We start from the raw sequence: 20,536 nt of genomic DNA, 5'->3' as shown, positions 1-20,536 counted from the left end.
GGAGAGGTGTAGCATTACAACTAATACAACATCTCTGATTTGCTCTCTGGAACTACGATGACGTTTGCTCGCAGACAGTGGGACAGATAATATAATACACCAATACAGGCTATTAAATCGCAGTCCCTAAGCAGTGTGTGTGTGTGTGTGTGTGTGTGTGTGTGTGTGTGTGTGTGTGTGTGTTCCACTGTATTGTATCATCGTCCACGTATGGGTCTAATTGTTTATGTTGTACAGTCTAGGCCCCTCTCCTGCATCTGTCTTGAGACTAAGACGTATATGGTCCAAATGAGAGGACCAAGGCATTCAGAAAAGTGAATAATATTGCAAATAGTATCAGTTGTGCTCTGTTTTCTCTCTGTCCTCGGCGAGAGGCGAGTGGAGTCAGCAGACCCAGTGGATAATATAGGGTGAGAAACTGTCAAGTCTGGATCCTGTCCACATACACATGCAGCCAAAATCTACATAATAAACTGCGTGTTTAACTTTCAGTCGTGAACCAATCAACTAGGCCAAAAACATATATTCAACACATTACTGAAATTGTTCCAATTTAGATGAGCCAATGTGTATAAGAACTTCAGAGCTATATGTTTGACTTCATCAATTCAAACGAGAAATGAATTACTCACACAAGCATGCAAAATGACAGACTGTGAAATAACAGCGTAAATGCCTGTAGACCTAATATTATTATTCATACGTATGCCTATTATTATAATTTGGATCAATTTAATATAAATACAATCTATAGGCTACGTTTCATTATCATATTTTCAACACAAATCTATGAAAAAAAAAGGAAATGTTTCTTCCAACTTTAAGCGCCGATGTGATGGAAACTAAAATGTGTTTGAATTAATGCGGCGCTATATAGTTTGCCAGGATTCCCTTATGAGTCTTTATTTATTTGTTCTATTAAAGTACGGAGAAAATATCAGCATTTTGTTTTTCAAAAATACGAGGTACCCATCCCCCCCACCCCCTCCACACACACACACACACATGTGGCGTGTGGAAAGAGGGAAATGAGATTTGTATTATCTATGAGTTTGTGATGATGGGAAGAGTAGCCCTGAGAGAGATACAGATTGCGTTTAAATCGGAAACAAGACTGATAGCAACAGATAATGAATGTGTCGTTAATAAGCTGTCGTTAATAACCTATCCGTACTCCTCTTATCAGCAGACAGGTTTTATTAGCCTATTAAAACAGTCAAAAAGAAACAGTCTCAGCCGTGCAGGCCTGCACACACACTGACCCAAATTTCTCTCTCTAGACACATTCGTCTTCTATTTGTATAATGAGGACGGCTGCAACTATGTTGAGTTCATTATAGTTTCATACGGTTACTATTCCATTTATACATAATTCAATGTGGACTATATGCAAACCATGATTAAAACAGGTTTCCTACCTGTCCAGATACTGCATGAAGCGTTTCTGAGGGCTGATACCAGATTCACATTATTCTAGCCTAGATCCTACTTCTTTTTAAATGTCCAATTGAAATAACGCGATGTGTTTATTTCGGCGTAGGAATCCTGTAACATAATAAAACATTTCAATAGTTGCTACTTGATAATCTTCTCTAAACGCTAAATACAGAGAAGAGCTTGCGCCCTCGCGCCATGCAGTCACCCATCCCATTTTATCGTGACGTAACGGAGGAAAGGAGCGTCCGTCTTGGGTCCGCCAACAAAACAGAAACGGGGTCTAACCAAATCCCTCAGCTAGCTAAACACACACAGCAGCCAAGGCAGAGAGCACAGAGTAGAGAGATGAGAGCTGTCACTTCACGAAACAAGCCAGTCCTCCTTCGCATAACTCCACGAATAAAAAGCAAGGCGCAGCAATCCTTTAGGCAACTGTAGGTTTTTTTCTCAGAGACGAATAGACCCCCTTTTGGATCCGTTTACCTTCAATACCGTCTATCCAAACAAACACCTGCTTGAGGAGTTCTTTATGCTCGGATGAGCCACTTCACCAAGGGACTATAATTCCTACTTCATGTGAACGAATCGGAGCCTATGATAATAATGCTTCCTAGCCCTGTTATTTCTGCCTCCACCACGCCGTTCTCAGTCAAGGACATACTGAAGTTGGAGCTTCAGCAGCATGCTCAACAACAGCGGCTTGCCTCACACCTTGGGCCGCACCATGAGCGCTCTCACCTGGGTCCACAGCAGCACCAATACACCCTCCAGTCGCCCCCGTCTTGTATGCTGGCCGGCAGGGACAGGAACAGCCCCAGCCCCGGGCTCTCGGAAGAAGAGGAGAGAATGGCCTACCTGAATAGTCTGACGGTTCAGGAGCGGCTGATGGAGACGGGTCTAGCCGGGGAGATATTCATTTCAGCCGACACCAGTCTGGAGGTTGAACAAGAGAACATAGACACCAGTGAGTGGGTGATTCCTGGATTACCAACATAGCCTATCCATTTAATTCTGAAAGAAAGTATTGTATTATATTATTGTAGGTTCAGTAGGATTGCATTAGTCTAGGTTATCAGTCTCATGTATTAAATTCGGTTGCATGATAATTCACTCACAATGCACCCATAAATATAGGCCTGATTCATTCATATTTCTTCTTCCATTTAACTAGACTGCCTCAGACTAGACTACTTCAGTTTAACGACGATATCATCTACCTACAGGGATGATATGTAAATAAAGGATAAATCGTTTTGGAGAAGAAAAAAACCGTTTTTGACAATTATGCATGACCGAATCACCAGATATAATACAATCCTAAATGATCCGTTTTATAAAATAATTTAAAGAGCCATGTTTTGTTGTTGTTGTCAGCTACACACTTAGGCTACACAATGAGCTGAAATGACTAGACTAGACTACCGTATTTGTTGTTGGACCAACTTTAACTAGGCCCTAATTATTTAATGTATTTACTGATTGAATATGCTTGAATATTACCTAATTATTTAATGTATTTACTGATTGAATATGCTTGAATATTACCTAATTATTTAATGTATTTACATATTGAATATGCTTGAATATTACCTAATTATTTAATGTATTTACTGATTGAATATGCTTGAATATTACCTAATGATTTAATGTATTTACTGATTGAATATGCTTGAATATTACCTAATTATTTAATGTATTTACTGATTGAATATGCTTGAATATTACCTAATTATTTAATGTATTTACTGATTGAATATGCTTGAATATTACCTAATTATTTAATGTATTTAGGCCTACCCTTTATTCAGAAGATTCCATTAAGATAAAAAAAAGAAACACATAGGACATGACGACATGAAAACAACTATATTTCAAGAACAAACATGGGTATCTGATTTAATTTCCCCTTGTGGTTAATTGATATTCGTGTAATTGATTAGCCAAATAATCCTCACTGCTGGTATCCAATGTCTGAATCAGTGCCTATGGGAATTATAGAAAACACAGGCAAAAACAGCATGTAGCCTACTGCGGACCTCCAGGATTGGAATATCTGTTATGTATAGCACATTTCGATTAATCTGTCAAAGTTAGATGACTAAAATCCCTCACTCCTCTATTTCTCCAGAAGCTTGTGGCGCAATGGAGGTGAGGGCCTGTGAGGAGTCCCCGCAGGCGCACTCAGACTTGGAGAGACTCCCAAAACAGCAGAGGACCCGGCGGAAACCGCGCGTGCTCTTCTCCCAAGCGCAGGTGTTCGAGCTTGAGCGGCGCTTCAAGCAGCAGCGTTACCTATCCGCCCCCGAGAGGGAACACCTGGCGAACACTTTGAAACTGACCTCCACACAGGTCAAAATCTGGTTCCAGAACAGGAGGTATAAGTGTAAACGGCAGCGGCAGGACAAGACCCTAGAAATGGCCGGACACCCTCACCATCTTCCCCCACCTAGGAGAGTGGCAGTCCCGGTGCTGGTGCGGGATGGGAAGCCCTGCCTGGCTGGATCTCAGAACTATAATACATCCTACAGTGTTGGAGCGGCCAGCCCCTATAGTTATAACGGCTATCCGGCTTATTCCTACAATAATCCAGTGTATACTAACACATACTCATGCACGTACTCTAGCCTGCCTACTCTAGCACCCAACTCTACTGCTAACGCTTTTATGAATATGGGTCTGGCGAACCTGGGCGCGTCGCAATCTCAGGCCCAAACACCGCAGGGAACAGCCTGCCAAGGAACTCTGCAGGGCATTCGGGCCTGGTAGCTGAATGTGATGATCTTCTTGTTGATTAACAGTTGATCACGTCGATCACTTGCCTACAGTATTTTTGGGATAAGGGAAAACCTGTCTGTGTCCCATGCAGCAAAATAGAAGGATTTCTCATTGAAAACCGTCATATTGAGACTCGATCACCTTGTACGAATATATTAGTTGTTTCCTCATCAACGCGGAAAAAACATGTTTTTAAAAATTGTTGGACTATTCCAGAGTCACTGTTGGATATAGATATATACTATGGCAACATTGCAGACGAGCTATTTACATCAGAAATATGACTTTACCAATAGCCTACTTGGTCTTTACCAGTGAAAACATTATTCTTCAACAACATAACAGAAACTCCTTAAATAAAAGACCGAACATGTGTGAGGATTATTTGTTGTTATTTCGAATTGACCATTTGCTGCTGCCTTTTTAGTCACTTATTTGAGATATTCTGCACTTAAACAATGCCCGCTGCGGTTTTGAGAAAATTAGCATATATTGACAAATAAAGTGAAATATTTGGGTATCAAAAATCAGACGTGTTGATAATATTTTCTGAGGGAAAATAAAATTGCCGTATCCTTACACTCTCCATCGCAGTTTCGAAAATAGTTTATAATGCGGCTGATATATACTGTAACTGAAAGAGGGCGTTGGTACAGTTCAGTGTCCTATGTTGCTTTGTTTGTCTATAGGACCGCCACATTCCATTACCACGAGGGGCATAAACGTTCTCTTGGGAACTTGCTAAGGGAAACACAATACACTTGCAATTGTGTGTGTGTGTGTGTGTGCGCGCGTGTGCGTGTGTGTGTGGGAGGGAGAAAGAAAGGAAGAGAAAGAAAGGAAGAGAAAGAAAGAAAGAAAGGAAGAGAAAGAAAGAAAGAAAGAAAGAAAGAAAGAAAGAAAGAAAGGAAGGAAGAGAAAGAAACCTTGCAAATGCCTTATGACATTTGTTTGTGGCTGGTTTTGAGTTGATAAAGAAATGAATAGCCGCGTTCTTTCAATCTCATTTCTAAAAGGTGTGCTGTGTTTGTAGTAGGCCCACACATACATATGTGCGCACTAATTTCGGATATGTGTATACAGTTATTTAAATGCTTTGGTTGACGGTGGTTGAAGGGGTAGGCCTATTTCGTGATATGTTCTTCTTATCGGCCTTTGAGAAGCGCGCTTTGGGTTTTTAGAGGTATTCGAGAAGGGGCGTTTGATCTCTGGTTTGCTTTAGACAAATTCAGGCCGTCAATTAGGCCTATGCTGATTATTTGTAATCTAAAGATACAATTCAACTTTGGAAACATTTAATATTACACGATTAAAACAAAAATAATTAGGCCTATTTTATTTCCCCCCAAAATGCGAATTATTCTCTACTGAGCATAGGTTAAAGTCCTGCCAAAAGATATGGCTCGGCCAGCATACTGATCGCCATTGAAGGCCGTTTTCCAGCCCTCGCTGTGTGAGAGTTGAGGGGAGAGTCAGATAGAGGGGAGAGTCAGATAGAAGAGCAGGCCAGGAAGACAGACAGAAACAGACAAGAGCCAGAACTCAGACATACATAATGGAGAATGGAGAATTTCGGCCAGAGACGGACATTATCCAGACAACGCGCTACAACAGTCTGATCGCGCATCCACGGAGGGCGTGGGGCCCACACGGATACTGCTTAGTCTGAACTGATCTCGTATTAATAGCCTTGTAATGTTAAAATGCAATTTAAAAAGCGATTTATTATCATTTAGATACGCATATTGTGATGAAGAAGAAAGATAATACTTTTTAAATTCAGAATGATAAACTGGAAACTTAAATTTCGTAAATCAACTATAGGTACACACATTATTTCAAACCATATTCACTCATCAGATTCATGCCGACTGACTTTCCTTTATTCGATGTATCCTTGGGTGTAGGCCTAGACCAATTAAAAACACTGATTACATGGACGATTGTCACTTATTCAATTCCTTTTTGTCGTTGAGGAAATGTTGCTGTGTTCTCATGGTAACTTCCACCCAATTTCCAATCTATACAATGGTAAACATGGTCTTCCATTACAGATTCCCAAATAAAGGATGCAGTTCAATGGGAGGAGAGAGTAACAGGGTTTGGGTTTACACACAGAGGAACTCCTATCACTTTGAGGTCTCCATATCACCGCTCATTAGAGATAGTTAACCGTTTTAAACAAACGCCCTGTCTCTCCCTATACACAGAACTGATCCAATACGGGACGCCATTAATGGAGATGGATAGAAACGTAAACAAAGTGTTTGTCTCCAGCGATAGGCGCGAGGCCGCTTCCCCTGGCTACTGCACTGCGTGTAGATGGTAGATGACATACCTGTGTCAGGGTAAGTGGCAGGGAGACCTTAAAGTAAATAGAGTCGGCGACAGGAGGGCGATGCCTGAGGACGCCGTGTGTGTCTGTGTGTGCGTGTGTGCGTGCGTGCGTGCGTGTGTGTGTGTGTGGAGAGAGAGTGCCAGAGCGATGATTGCTATCTACCGCTGCCAAAGATAGCAGCTCATCCACAAGGAGCACGGCGCTCACGGAGTTTCCCAAAACAAAGTCACCCATGGCAACCCTTCAAGAGGGTTACAGAAAACAAAGGCCAAATATAGAATACAGAATACAGACAGCTAGCTACAGGCGGAGGAACTGAAATACTGAAGGCCCACCTCACTCTCTCCGCCTGGTCTACCCGAACAGCAGAAGCTTTCGGCGGAGTTAGGGAACGACAGCGATGCGCACCGGATCCCCACAAAGATGGAAAGAGTAGAGGCATAGATAAACATGTCTATGTTTGAAAATTGCATAGGCCTATGTAGGCTATATGTTTGTAATAGGTTTGCCAATGCTTCTGAATTAAATGTGAATCATATAATAGCCTACATAGATCCAGTCATTTCGGATACCATGAACACCTGCAGGTTTTACTTCACAACATGTCCATGACTTCTCCTCCAGACATGTTTTGACACCTCTGGGCTGTGTGTTCTCTGTAGTCAGAGCAGAGAGAGAGAGAAAGACTCTCTGTTTAGTTAGTGGAAGAAAATACAACACAACCAAGGTGCAAGCTCAGTCATCTGTCATCACATCATCTCATCAATGAAACGTAGGCTTGAAGGTTGCACAATATAGACACAGAGGGAAGTGTGTGCGCGCATGCGGAGGTTGACTGCAAGTTGCTGCCCATCAAGGTAATCTGTTACATTTTTTCAAATTAATACTATTTCAAATGCTATTGAGATTGTTTTCTAATTGCCTATTCCGGAAAATGACACTTGAGATAAGGCTAATGACAGGACAAAAATATATAGAACTGAAAATGTAAGACAAAAAGTTATTTTAAAAAATCCAAGAAAGGCAGAACAATTATTAAGTCTTATGTAAACAGTTTCCCATACCTATTTCATTTGAGATCCTGACTGCAGTGTTGTCTTGATTTTATTCAGATTATTTTGTTCTATCGTGAAGACCCGTCAGTTCTGGGTGGAGCCTCTCCTCAAGGCACCGGACTGTATTTGCATACTCTCCCAAACCCAATAGCTGAGCAATTATGCTGAGTGTGGTAATCATTACTACCACAGGGTGACGCTACTTACTCATGAACTAACTAACATGAACAGCTAGTTAAGACTACAGGTGCTAGCTACAGGTGTTTTTAACAATTATTATTCAAATGAAGGTGAACGGATTACTTCAAGAATGTTTTACATTTACGCGTAATGATCCCCTTCTTCTTCCCGTTTCCAAATGCATCAGCCTCTTCGCCATGGTTACCAGAAGAGCTGCTGTAAGATGGGTGACTAAGTTCTTTCTGTTGTTGAAATTGTATAGTTTCTAAACGAACAGCAGTCGCTTACAATTAATTCACTTTCACATTTCAAAAAAAGCTAACGCGTAATTGAGGTGTACATTGGTTTCTTCATCCTTTTCTCCACTGGACCAACTAAGATTTGTTGTTGTTACAACTCTGAAAATCATCTGCAGACAATAGTGAATTCTTAATACAGTTCCACATCTCAAGTCCTCTCACACACAAACGACTAAGGCCTAAGAAAAGAGAAAACCACGACGGTAACCACGACGGACATGACTGCTCAATCAGTACAAATTTAAATTTTTGTTATTACTTACAACTAAATGGACAGAGGCTCCCAGCACACATTTGTGGACTAAAATAAGATAAATAAAATACTGTTTTCATGTCACCAGTCTCCACATCAATAGTTATTGATCCTTCAAAACACATTAAAACCAGATAAGAGCCATACAGTACACAAATACAATGTTCTTAGATCTTGCAATAGCCCTTCACATATTGCCCCCAACAAAATCCCCTCACATAACAACAGACCGTTCCCCTAACTGCCTGAGGGTCACTAAGTTTTCCTCATTCCTAACAACAGTGTCAATCTCAAACAAAAGTTTAAAAAAGGCTGAATTTGTGCTACCTCCATCCATCATAGTCCATAACACTTATACAATCACTACAGGCTTTTGCTCCTGGTCTCCAAATGACGCCCAAGTAGCCAGTTTATCTCTCCGTCATCAATTAAAGTCAAGCGCTTGAGGGATAGACTTTACCCGGCAAGGCGGTCCAGGGCGGGGATAATCAGCTCACACAGCCAATCAGCGCAGGCTTCACTGGCAGTAGTGAGAGTTGTAAAGCAGACATGACATATACTGACACATCCGCTGTTGATTAGACCAGAGGCTGTTTCACCGCAATTAAATTACATCAGGAGACGATCGAGAGAAAAGAGCAGAGGGGACAACCCAATCAATACCTGGAGAGTTTTCATTGTTGAGGGGTTCTGTATCTGCGGGCCGCACTACTTTCGAGAGTGGGTTGAGAGAATATCCTAATAAAACTTGCGTTGTGATAAAAGTTGGTTTTGCGTAAATGTCATCATGGCGCTGGGCCGCCCCTCTTTCTCCATCAACGACATCCTCACCCGGGGACGTGACACACGAGACAACATTCAAATTTCACGGGATCTGACAGATCTATGCGCGTTAAAACTGGCCACCATCAACCAGGATCAGCCAACCGAGAGCAGAGATGGGACCTCGAGCGGCCCCGGTTCATCCACGTCGGACTGCAGTGAGGAGCACAAACGGGATGAGATGGACATCCGCCAAGGAAATATTCGTTCCTCTCCCGGTTTGGGCGACATCAGGAACCCCACGTCTGAGGCCGGTAGTGAAGAGTCCACTGGAGAAGAGACGGAGTACATGTCATGCAGAAAAGGTACGTCACCGTCTCAGTCTGTTTATAAGATTATTGATATCGACCAGGAATCTAAATGCAATCATGACATAGGTTTGTTGATGGAATGCGATTATGCTGATCAATAGGCTACAATAGACTATAACGCTTTGTCTCACTCAACCATAGTCATATACAGTGAGCAAACTGTCTATATTGGCCGACAGTGAACAAAATCAATTCAGCTTTGAACAAACTAAATTCCATATATAGTGAAAAATGTCCGTTCTGTTTGGTTATTTCCAGGCCTACATTTGATATGGCTTTCGATTTGTATTTTAAAACCACCGACGCAATAGGCTGTATATAATAGGAATCATGCTTAATAATCACATGATTACGAGTAAAATTATAACCCTACTTACTGGCTTTGAACTTGTCATTTATTGAGTAATAAACATCAGTGTAAGTAATTGTGGACATGTTTACCAGAAAGACGTAATGTGGAAACACGCTGTGTTGGAGCGACATTGACTAGCATACGTTGTTGGTATTTGAAGCATAAAGAGGTCGCCTGTTTGCCAAATAACAACAAGGCATTTTTCCTCCAATACAGACATAAACAACAAACAACTACCCAGTCTGGATCAAGACAAACAGAGGGAGGAAGAGGAGGAGGAGGAGGAGGAGAGGGAAAGTAGTTACAGCACCGTAGGCCAACCCATATCTGGTAACAAGAAGCGCTCCCGTGCGGCCTTCTCCCACGCGCAGATCTACGAGCTAGAGCGCCGGTTTAACGTGCAGCGCTACCTGTCTGGTCCTGAACGGGCGGGCCTGGCGGGCGCCCTGAAGCTCACGGAAACCCAGGTGAAAATCTGGTTCCAGAACCGGAGATATAAGACCAAACGGCGGCAGATGGCGGCCGAACTAGCCTCCCGTAACTACTCTACACCAGCCACACGAGCTAAGAAAGTGGCGGTGAAGGTCCTGGTTCGAGACGATCAAAGACAGTACGGTGAGGATGACCTGTCCAGTCCGCCAGCTATGCCTCTCTACCCGGCCTACCAATATGGATACTACCCCTACATGTTCTGCTTCCAGCCATGGCTCTCTAGCAATGCACTTTGTGGGGGCATGCACTGACACAATGGCGTAGCCAGGCCTCAAAAACATGACATTCATTAACTTTATGGATTTAGGCCTACTAGAAGAAGACACAGACACTGGGTCGAGATTTCTACTTGCGTTTCTGTGTAAATACTTTCTTTATTCTCTCGTGGAGAGTAAGATCATTTCGACCCACAGTGAGCCTTTTTGATGCTGTAGCCTACACCTGCAAGGACAATCCTATCGATATCCCTCAGACAACATTGAGGATACAGCTAAATGAAATACACGTCCTGAATAACGTAGAAGGCCTAGATAATAATATTGAAATTATTACGCAGGAATGTATAGACAAATAATAACTCAATAAAGCTTTAAAACAATTTGGGAATCCTAGTGGTTAGAGCGTTGGACTAGAAAACCGAAAGGCTGCATGTTCAAACCCCCGAACTGACAAGGTACAAATCTGTCGTTCTGCCCCTGAACAGGCAGTTAACCCACTGTTCCTAGACCGTCATTGAAAATAAGAATTTCTTCTTAACTGACTTGCCTAGTTAAATAAAGGTAAAATAAAAATAAAAAATATCCTCATTTCATTTATTTACACACACAAACAAATATAACTCGTATTATAAAACAGGAGGAATGTAGGATTAGGATTATGAAACAATATAGGCTAATATCAAGTGCTAAAATCGAAATGAAAACCAATTTCTAAAATGTTAATACACTTTTGACAGAATTTTCGATCTAAGCCTTGAACTTTAAAATAACTTTTCACATTCGGATACATGCAGTAGATTCGTTATAACAAATATCTTGGTAAACTAAAGTTGTTTTTCCCCGATTCAAACCAACAGCCATCTTCATTATGAAATTCGAATCAGCAAAAAACATGGATATCGAGATATTATATTCGTGCCTGTTAAACATTGAACCCACACGGACAGAAATGTGTAGCCCTCAACAAGACGATCCAAAAGACTTTGCACCGATGAGGACGTGATGAGTGTGAATATGGCTGTTAATATTATGGTCGAGATCTTGAAGCCTGAAGCCTACAAGTTAAAGTAACTACATCTAACAACAGACAATCTAAAAATGCTGGGTTTGAAAATAATCAACTTTTATAATTGAATATGAGGCTTAGAATGTAAAGGTAATTTATTATGAACTATCTAATTAGGCAAGTTTATATTTTATTAATTTAAATTCTAGAAGATTTCACGTTTTCAAAATGTTGAGCCAAAATAATTCATGTAAATACGTGCTGCTTACACTGCCCCGATTTGTTTTGTGGTTCAAGTGTGCAAATATGGCTTCTACCTTCTCCAAGGGATTTTCCAAACAGATCTCTGATAGTATTGACATTATGGACCATAAATAGTGACCGTGGTTGAATGGTAAATCAATGTCATATTAATAGTAGGCTTATAGGCCTACCTGTAATTAATATACTGATACATTTCCCTATTCACAAATTGATAATAGAGATACAACCAATCGTAATAAAATCATAATTGTTGATCATTTAGATACATATTCAAATGTACAATTTGAGTAGCAAAAATGCAAACCACCCTAAACATAGGCTACATTTACTAACTTTAATCCTGACCTAATACACCTTAATAAAAAGTTACATAAAAAAACGTGTAAATGTTCAGGAATTTAAAACGTGAAATTTACACGAAAGGCAAAACGTGTTAAGCACACATGTTTTATATTTTACGTTTTAGTCATTTATCAGACGCTCTTATCCAGAGCCAATCACAATATACAACACGTGTTGTATGCGGCGTATGTATGTTGTATGTGACAAATACATTTAGATTTGATTTGATTTTAAGCTAGTTCTGCAGCTGCATGAGTCCGAGAGGTCAAATAAAATAACAACAAGTAAAATAGCCCCCTCTGGTTTCTGGTCACAAGTTCACTAATGGCTGAAAAATCACAACACTAATCTTAAAATAACACAACAAATAGCATAGTTGGGAGATTTGGAAAGCCATAGTCAATCAATCAACAATATAATAATACTTTTAGTGCAAATATGTATCTTTAACTCGCAATCTGTAGATACCATGCGATTAGACAGGTTCAGAATTTATGTGAAACATCACAGCACAGTTGGAAATCATGAGTGGGCAGTGTACAGACAGGAGAGGGGGATGGTCTAAGAGTAGTTGAGGGGTGGATTTAAAAGGTGATGTTCTATAATAGTTTTGACTGAAAAACACCATGTACAGTGAATTCAAGTATTCAGACCCCTTGACTTATTCCACATTTTGTTACATTACAGCCTTACAAAAAAAACGTCTCTCATCAATCTACACAATAGATAATGACAAAGCAAAAACAGGTTTTTAGATTTTTTTTTCAAATGTCTAAAATAAACAAAACAGACTCCTGCGTTTTCTTGGCTGCGTGCTTAAGGTCGTTCTCCCGTTGGAAGGTGAACCTTCACCCCAGTCTGAGGTCCTGAGCGCTCTGGAGCAGGTTTTCATCAAGAATCTCTCTGTACTTTGCTCTGTTCATCTTTCCCTGGATCCTGACTAGTCTCCAGTCCCTGCCAATGAAATCATTCCCACAGTATGATACCCCATAATGACAAAGCGAAAAGAGGTTTTCAGACATTTTTGCAAATGTATTAAAAATTAAAAACAGAAATACCTTTTTTACATAAGTATTCAGACCCTTTGCTATGAGACTTGAAATTGAGCTCAGGTGCATCCTGTTTCCATTGATCATCCTTGAGATGTTTCTACAACTTGATTGGAGTCCACCTGTGGTACATTAAATTGACTGGGCATGATTTGGAAAGGCACACACACTGTCTACACAAAGTCCCACAGTTGACAGTGCATGTCAGAGCAAAAACCAAGACATTGGGTCGAAGGAATTGTCCATAGAGCGAGGTGACCAAGAACCTCATGGTCACTCTGACAGAGCTCTAAGGTTCCTATGGGGAGAATGGAGAACCTTCCAGAAAGAAAACCATCTCTGCATCACTCTACCAATCAGGCCTTTATGGTAGAGTGGCCAGATGGAAGCAACTTCTCAGTAAATGGCACATGACAGCCCACTTGGAGTTTGCCAAAAGGCACCTAAAGACTCTCAGACCATGAGAAACAAGATTATCTGGTCTGATGAAACCAAGATTGAACTCTTTGGCCTGAATGTCAATCATTGTGTCTGGTAGAAACCTGGCACCATCCCTACGGTGAAGCATAGTGGTGGCAGCATCATACTATGGGGATGCTTTTCAGCGACAGGGACTGGGAGACTAGTTAGGATCGAGGCAAAGATTAACGGAGCAAAGGACAGAGAGGTCCTTGATAAAAATCTGCTCCATAGCGCTCAGGACCTCAGATCTGGGCTAAGATTTACCTTCCAACAGGACAATGACCCTAATCACACAGCCAAGACAATGTAGGAGTGGCTTTGGGACAAGTCTCTGAATGTCCTTGAGTGACCCATCCAGAGCCTGGACTTGAACCCAATCAAACATTTCTGTAGAGACCTGAAAATATCTGTGCAGCGACGCTCCCCATCAAACCTGACAGAGCTTGAGGTCTGCAGAGAAGAATAGGAGAAACTCCCCAAATAAAGGTGTGCCAAGCTTTTAGCATTACAGACTCACGGCTGTAATCACTGTCAAAGGTGCTTCAACAAAGTACTGAGTAAAGGGTCTGAATACTTATGTAAATGTAATATTTCAGCTTTTATTTTTATTACATTTGCAAAAATGTCTAAAAACCTGTTTTTGCTTTGTCATTATGGGGTATTGTGTGTTGATTGATGAAGAACATTTTTTTTTTAATGAATTTTAAAATAAAGTAATAAAATGTGGAAAAAGTCAAGGGGTCTGAATACTTTCCGAAGGCTCTGTATAATAATAAATAAATAGTTAAAATAAAATAACAAAGACCCCTCTACCCAAAAGTGAAAACTTCATTGAATTGTCATGCTAATTTTGGGTGTGTAGTCATATAGAGTGCTGTTCAATTTGACAAACACCATCCCATACCATTAATCCTTAATTTCTATGGTTATGAATGTGTTTACTGCTGTTGTGAATCCCCTGCTCTGGCCCAGATGCATGAGTCAGATGTTGCAAGTTGATGTTGCACCATATAGCCTCTCTCCTCAGGACAGAACCACATTTATCATCATGCTATGCTGAAAAGACTGTGCAGACTAAACCCTCACCTCACTGTAAAATACCCTGCCTAGGAGTTAGCTGCTGCAGTTTAACCAAATATAAATATCTATGTTGGATGGAGTTAAGTGGCAATGGAATATCTGGTGGGGGAGAGAAAATGGAATGAGGAATGCTGAAAGCGACATTAGGCCAATTCAAAATGGGAACTTTGTAAAGCATGTACACACACACACACACACACACACACACACACACACACACACACACACACACACACACACACACACACACACGATAACATACCCACTACACACACGTACACATGGATTTTGTGTTGTAGATATGTGGTAGTAGAGTAGTGGTCTGAGGGTATATACTTAATGTGCTGAGAAATCTCTTGTGAAATGTATTGTAATGTTTTTACAATTGTATAGAACTGCCTTAAGTTTATTGGACCCCAGGAAGTTTAGCTGCTGCCTTGGCTAATGGGGATCCTTAATAAAAAATATATATATATACAAACTCGACATAGGGTTTTGTATCACTCTCATAACATAAATGATGAGTGCATGGGCTGTAGGCTAAATGATTGCGTTTTCAATGCACATTTAGAGGTTTGCATTAAAAAGACAGCCTGAAACAAACACAGATTTCCTGAGTTGGCAGTTATCCAGTTGAGTCAGGTTTTTAGAGTGCTTCTCACACCTCATGCTATGTCTGCTACTTGAGTGGAACACAATTCACTTCTCTCGTAGCTGATGTGTGGTGAAAAATGGGGCACAAAATGGCTGTGTTAGTGCTATTCGGACCTTGGAACAAAAGGCTGCACATGTACTAGCTGTCCAGGACTGAAGTTAGAGACCAGTGGTCTAGACCCTACAGCTCCTTTTGGTGCTGGACAGGTGAGAGAAGACCTGGGACAGCAATCTAACTTTGTGTTTATGTATAAATATACACTACATGACCAAAAGTTTGTGGACACATGCTCATCAAACATATAATTCCAAAATCATGGGCATTAATATGAAGTTTGTCCCCCCTTTGCTGCTATAACAGCCTCCACTCTTCTGGGAAGGCTTTCCACTAGATGTTGGAACATTGCTGTGGGGACTTGATTCCATTCAGCCACAGGAGTATTAGTGAGGTCGGGCACGGATGTTGGGCGATTAGGCCTGGCTCGCAGTCGGCGTTCCAATTCATCCCAAAGCTGTTTGATGGTGTTGAGGTCAGGGCTCTGTGCAGGCCAGTGAAGTTCTTCCACACCGATCTCGACAAACCATTTCTGTATGGACCTCGCTTTGTGCACAGGCGCATTGTCATGCTGAAACAGGAACGGGCCTTCTCTAAACTCTAGCCACAAAGTTGGAAGCACGGAATCATCTAGAATGTCATTGTACGCTGTAGCATAAAGATTTCCCTTTACTGGAACTAAGGGGCCCGAACCACTAAAAACAGCACCAGACCATTATTCATCCTCCTCCAAACTTTACAGCTGGCACTATGCATTCAGGCAGGTAGCGTTCTCCTGACATCCGCCAAACCCAGATGGTGAGGTGTGATTCATCACTCCAGGGAACGTGTTACGCGCTATGCGTTTCAGCACTCGGTAGTCCGGTTCTGTGAGCTTGTGTGGTCTACCACTTCGCGGCTGAGCCATTGTTGCTCCTAGACATTTTCACTTGACAATAGCAGCACTAACATTTTCCCCGGTGCAGCTCTAGTAGGGCTGCCCCGGTCAACTTACTTGTTGGAAAGGTGGCATCCTATGACGGTGCCACATTGAAAGTCACTGAGCTCTTCAGTAAGGGCATTATACTGCCAATGTTTTTCTATGAAGATTGCATGGCCGTGTGCTCGACTTTATACACCTGTCAGCAACAGGTGTGGGTGTAATAACCGAATCCACTCATTTGAAGGGGTGTCCACATACTTTTGTATATATAGTGTATCATTCACAAGTTTGTAAACATTTAGTCTGAGAGAGAAAGCAAAGCATCAGCTTCACGCTTCCCTGCTGTTTGACTTGAAGAGGCTCATAAAACAGAGGTAGGGGGAGAAAAAGAGGGAAGGGGAGGTGAGGGGCGGGGCGGGCAGAGACAGACAGACAAAAAGACAGACAGACTATGGATCAAATAAAATAAAATGTTATCCATCACATGCTTCATAAACAACAGGTGTAGACTAACAGGGAAACTCATTGGCCCTTCACAACAATGGAGAGAGAAAAAAGAGAGAAGAAAAAAACAGACGAAAGAAAAATAAGAGGAATGAGTAACGATAACTTAGCTATATACACAGGGTACAAGTACCAAGTTCATGCGGGGGTACAAGGTCATTGAAGTAGATATGTACATACAGTATACAGTGAATTCAGAAAGTGTTCAGAACCCTTAGCTTTTTCCACATTTTATTATGTTAATGCCTTAATTTAAAATAGTTTTTCCCCCTCATCAATCTACACACAATACCCCATAATGACATTACAATACCCCATAATGACATTACAATACCCCATAATGACATTACAATACCCCATAATGACATTGCAATACCCCACAATAACATTACAATACCCCATAATGACATTACAATACCCCATTACAATACCCCACAATTTACAATACCCCATAATGACATTGCAATACCCCATAATGACATTACAATACCCCATAATGACATTGCAATACCCCATAATGACATTACAATACCCCATAATGACATTGCAATACCCCATAATGACATTACAATACCCCATAATGACATTACAATACCCCATAATGACATTACAATACCCCATAATGACATTGCAATACCCCACAATAACATTACAATACCCCATAATGACATTGCAATACCCCATAATGACATTACAATACCCCATAATGACATTGCAATACCCCATAATGACATTACAATACCCCATAATGAAATTGCAATACCCCACAATAACATTACAATACCCCATAATGACATTACAATACCCCATAATGACATTACAATACCCCATAATGACATTACAATACCCCATAATGACATTGCAATACCCCATAATGACATTGCAATACCCCATAATGACATTACAATACCCCATAATGACATTACAATACCCCATAATGACATTACAATACCCCATAATGACATTGCAATACCCCATAATGACATTACAATACCCCATAATGACATTACAATACCCCATAATGACATTACAATACCCCATAATGACATTGCAATACCCCATAATGACATTACAATACCCCATAATGACATTGACAATACCCCATTAATAACATTACAATACCCCATAATGACATTGCAATACCCCATAATGACATTACAATACCCCATAATGACATTGCAATACCCCATAATGACATTACAATACCCCATAATGACATTACAATACCCCATAATGACATTACAATACCCCAATACCCCATAATGACATTACAATACCCCATAATGACATTACAATACCCCATAATGACATTACAATACCCCATAATGACATTACAATACCCCATAATAACATTACAATACCCCATAATGACATTACAATACCCCATAATGACATTACAATAGCCCATAATGACATCACAATACCCCAAAATGACATCACAAAACCGCATAATAACATCACAATACCCCATAATGACATTACAATACCCCATAATGACATCACAAAACCGCATAATGACATCACAATACCCCATAATGACATTACAATACCCCATAATGACATCACAAAACCGCATAATGACAAAGCAAAAACAGGTTTTTAGAATTTTAGCAATTTTTTTGCAAATATTCAGCCCCTTTACTCAGTACTTTGTTGAAGCATCTTTTGCATCGATTACTGCATCGAGTCTTCTTGTGTATGATGCTACAAGCTTGGCACAACTTTATTTGGGGAGTTTCTCCTATTATTCTCTGCAGATCCTCTCAAGCTCTGTCAGGTTGTATGGGGAGCGTTGCTGCACAGCTATTTTCAGGCCTCTGCATAGATGTTCGATTGGGTTTGATTCCAGGCTCTGTCTGGGCCACTCAAGGACATTCAGAGACTTGTCCCGAAGCCACTCATTGTTCTGTTGGAAGGTGAACCTTCACCACAGTCTGAGGTCCTGAGTGCTCTGGAGCAGGTTTTCATCAAGGATCTCTGCCCCACAGCATGATGCTGCCAACACCATGCTTCACCGTGGGGATGTTGACAGGTTTCCTCCAGACTTGATGCTTGGGATTCAGGTCAAAGAGCTCAATCTTGGTTTCATCAGACCAGAGAATCTTGTTTCTCATGGCCTGAGAGTCTTTAGGTGCCTTTTGGAAAACTCCAAGCTGGCTGTCATGTGCCTTTTACTGAGGAGTGACTTCCGTCTGACCACTCTACCATAAAGGCCTGATTGGTAGAGTGCTGCAGAGATGGTTGTCCTTCTGGAAAGTTCTCCATTCTCCACAGAGGAACTCTGGAGCTCTTTCAGTGGGACCATTGGGAAATTGGTCACCTGCCTGACCAAGGCCCTTGTTGCCTGATTGCTCAGTTTGGCGGCCAGCTCTGGGAAGAGTCTTGGTGGTTCCAAAGTTCTTCCATTTAAGAATGATGGAGGCCACTGTTTTCTTGGGGACCTTCAATGCTGCATAAATGTTTCGGTACCCTTCCCCAGATCTGTGCCTCCTGTCTTGGAGCTCTACGGACAATTCCTTCGACCTCATGGCTTGGTTTTTGCTCTGACATGCACTGTCAAATGTGGGACCTTATAGACAGGTGTGTGCCTTTCCAAATCATGTCCAATCAATTGAATAATTCAAGTTGTAGAAGTTGTAGAAACATCTCAAGTTGTAGAAACATCTCAAGGATGATCAATGGAAACAGGATGCACCTGAGCTCAATTTCGAGTCTCGTAGAAAACTATTACTGTATGTAAATAAGGTATTTCTGTTTTATATGTTTAATACACTTGCAAAAATGTCTAGAAAACTGTTTTCACTTCGTCATTATGGGGTATTGTGTGTAGATTGATGAGGAAAAAAATATTTAATCAATTTTAGAATGATGCTGTAATGTAATAAAATGTGGAAAAAGTCAGTGGGTCTGAATACTTCCCGAAGGCCCTGTACGTAGTGATAAAGTGACTGGGCAACAGGATAGATAATTAACAGTAAGAACAGCATATGTGATGAGTCAGAAGAGATTAGTGCAAAAAGGGTCAATGCAGATATTCCAGGTAGCTATTGGTTAAATATTTAACTAACTAGCGGTCTTATAGCTTGGTGGTAGAAGCTGTTCAGGGTCCTGTTGGTTCCAGATTTGGTGCATCAGTACCACTTGCCATGCGGTAGCAGAGAGAACAATCTATGACTTGGTTGGCTGGAGTCTTTGACCATTTTTAGGGCCTTCCTCTGACATCGCCTGTTATAGAGATCCTGGATGGCAGGGAGCTCGTCCCCAGTGATGTACAGGACTGTACCCGCTACCCTCTGTAGAGTCTTGCGGTCAGGTGCCAAACAGTTGCCATACCAAGCGGAGATAAAACCAGTCAAGATGCTCTTAATGGTGTAGCTGTGGAACTTTTTGAGGATCTAAGGGCCCATGCCAAATATTTTCAGCCTCCTGAGGGGAAGAGGCTTTGTAGTGTCTTCTTGGACTGTGTTGATGTGTGTGGACCATGATATTTCCTTAGTGACGTGAACACCGATGAGCTTGAAGCTCTCAACCTGTTCCACAACAGCCCCGTCGATGTGGATGGGGGTGTGCTCAACTCCTTTGTCTTGCTGACATTGAGGGAGAGGTTGTTGTCCTGTTACCCACTGCCAGGTCTCTGACCTCTTCCCTGTAGGCTGTCTCATCATC

The 20,536-nt window shown here is 41.2% G+C and overlaps 2 protein-coding genes across 3 annotated transcripts; both read left to right on the top strand.

Annotated features, from left to right (window-relative positions):
- The first annotated feature begins 1,712 nt into the window (after window positions 1-1,712).
- Window positions 1,713-4,593, top strand: LOC112224612 (homeobox protein Nkx-2.5-like). Of its 2 annotated transcripts, none has more exons than XM_024388268.2 (2): window positions 1,713-2,401; window positions 3,569-4,593. In XM_024388268.2, the coding sequence occupies exons 1-2, from the start codon at window positions 2,032-2,034 to the stop codon at window positions 4,201-4,203; spliced, it is 1,005 nt and encodes a 334-aa protein (XP_024244036.1). In that variant the 5' UTR covers window positions 1,713-2,031; the 3' UTR covers window positions 4,204-4,593. The 2 variants fall into 2 exon arrangements, with proteins under 2 accessions (XP_024244036.1, XP_024244035.1); XM_024388267.2 differs by having other exon boundaries at window positions 1,715-2,401; window positions 3,566-4,593.
- A 4,298-nt stretch (window positions 4,594-8,891) lies between these two features.
- Window positions 8,892-13,097, top strand: LOC112224611 (homeobox protein zampogna-like). The gene is made up of 2 exons (XM_024388266.2): window positions 8,892-9,464; window positions 10,039-13,097. The coding sequence occupies exons 1-2, from the start codon at window positions 9,125-9,127 to the stop codon at window positions 10,563-10,565; spliced, it is 867 nt and encodes a 288-aa protein (XP_024244034.1). The 5' UTR covers window positions 8,892-9,124; the 3' UTR covers window positions 10,566-13,097.
- The last annotated feature ends 7,439 nt before the right edge of the window (window positions 13,098-20,536 follow it).

Source organism: Oncorhynchus tshawytscha, linkage group LG25, assembly GCF_018296145.1.
Source record: "Oncorhynchus tshawytscha isolate Ot180627B linkage group LG25, Otsh_v2.0, whole genome shotgun sequence".
In the NCBI taxonomy this organism is placed as follows: Eukaryota; Metazoa; Chordata; class Actinopteri; order Salmoniformes; family Salmonidae; genus Oncorhynchus; species Oncorhynchus tshawytscha.
The sequence above is the reverse complement of the archived record's forward strand: the minus strand, read 5'-3'. Positions and strand labels throughout refer to the sequence as shown.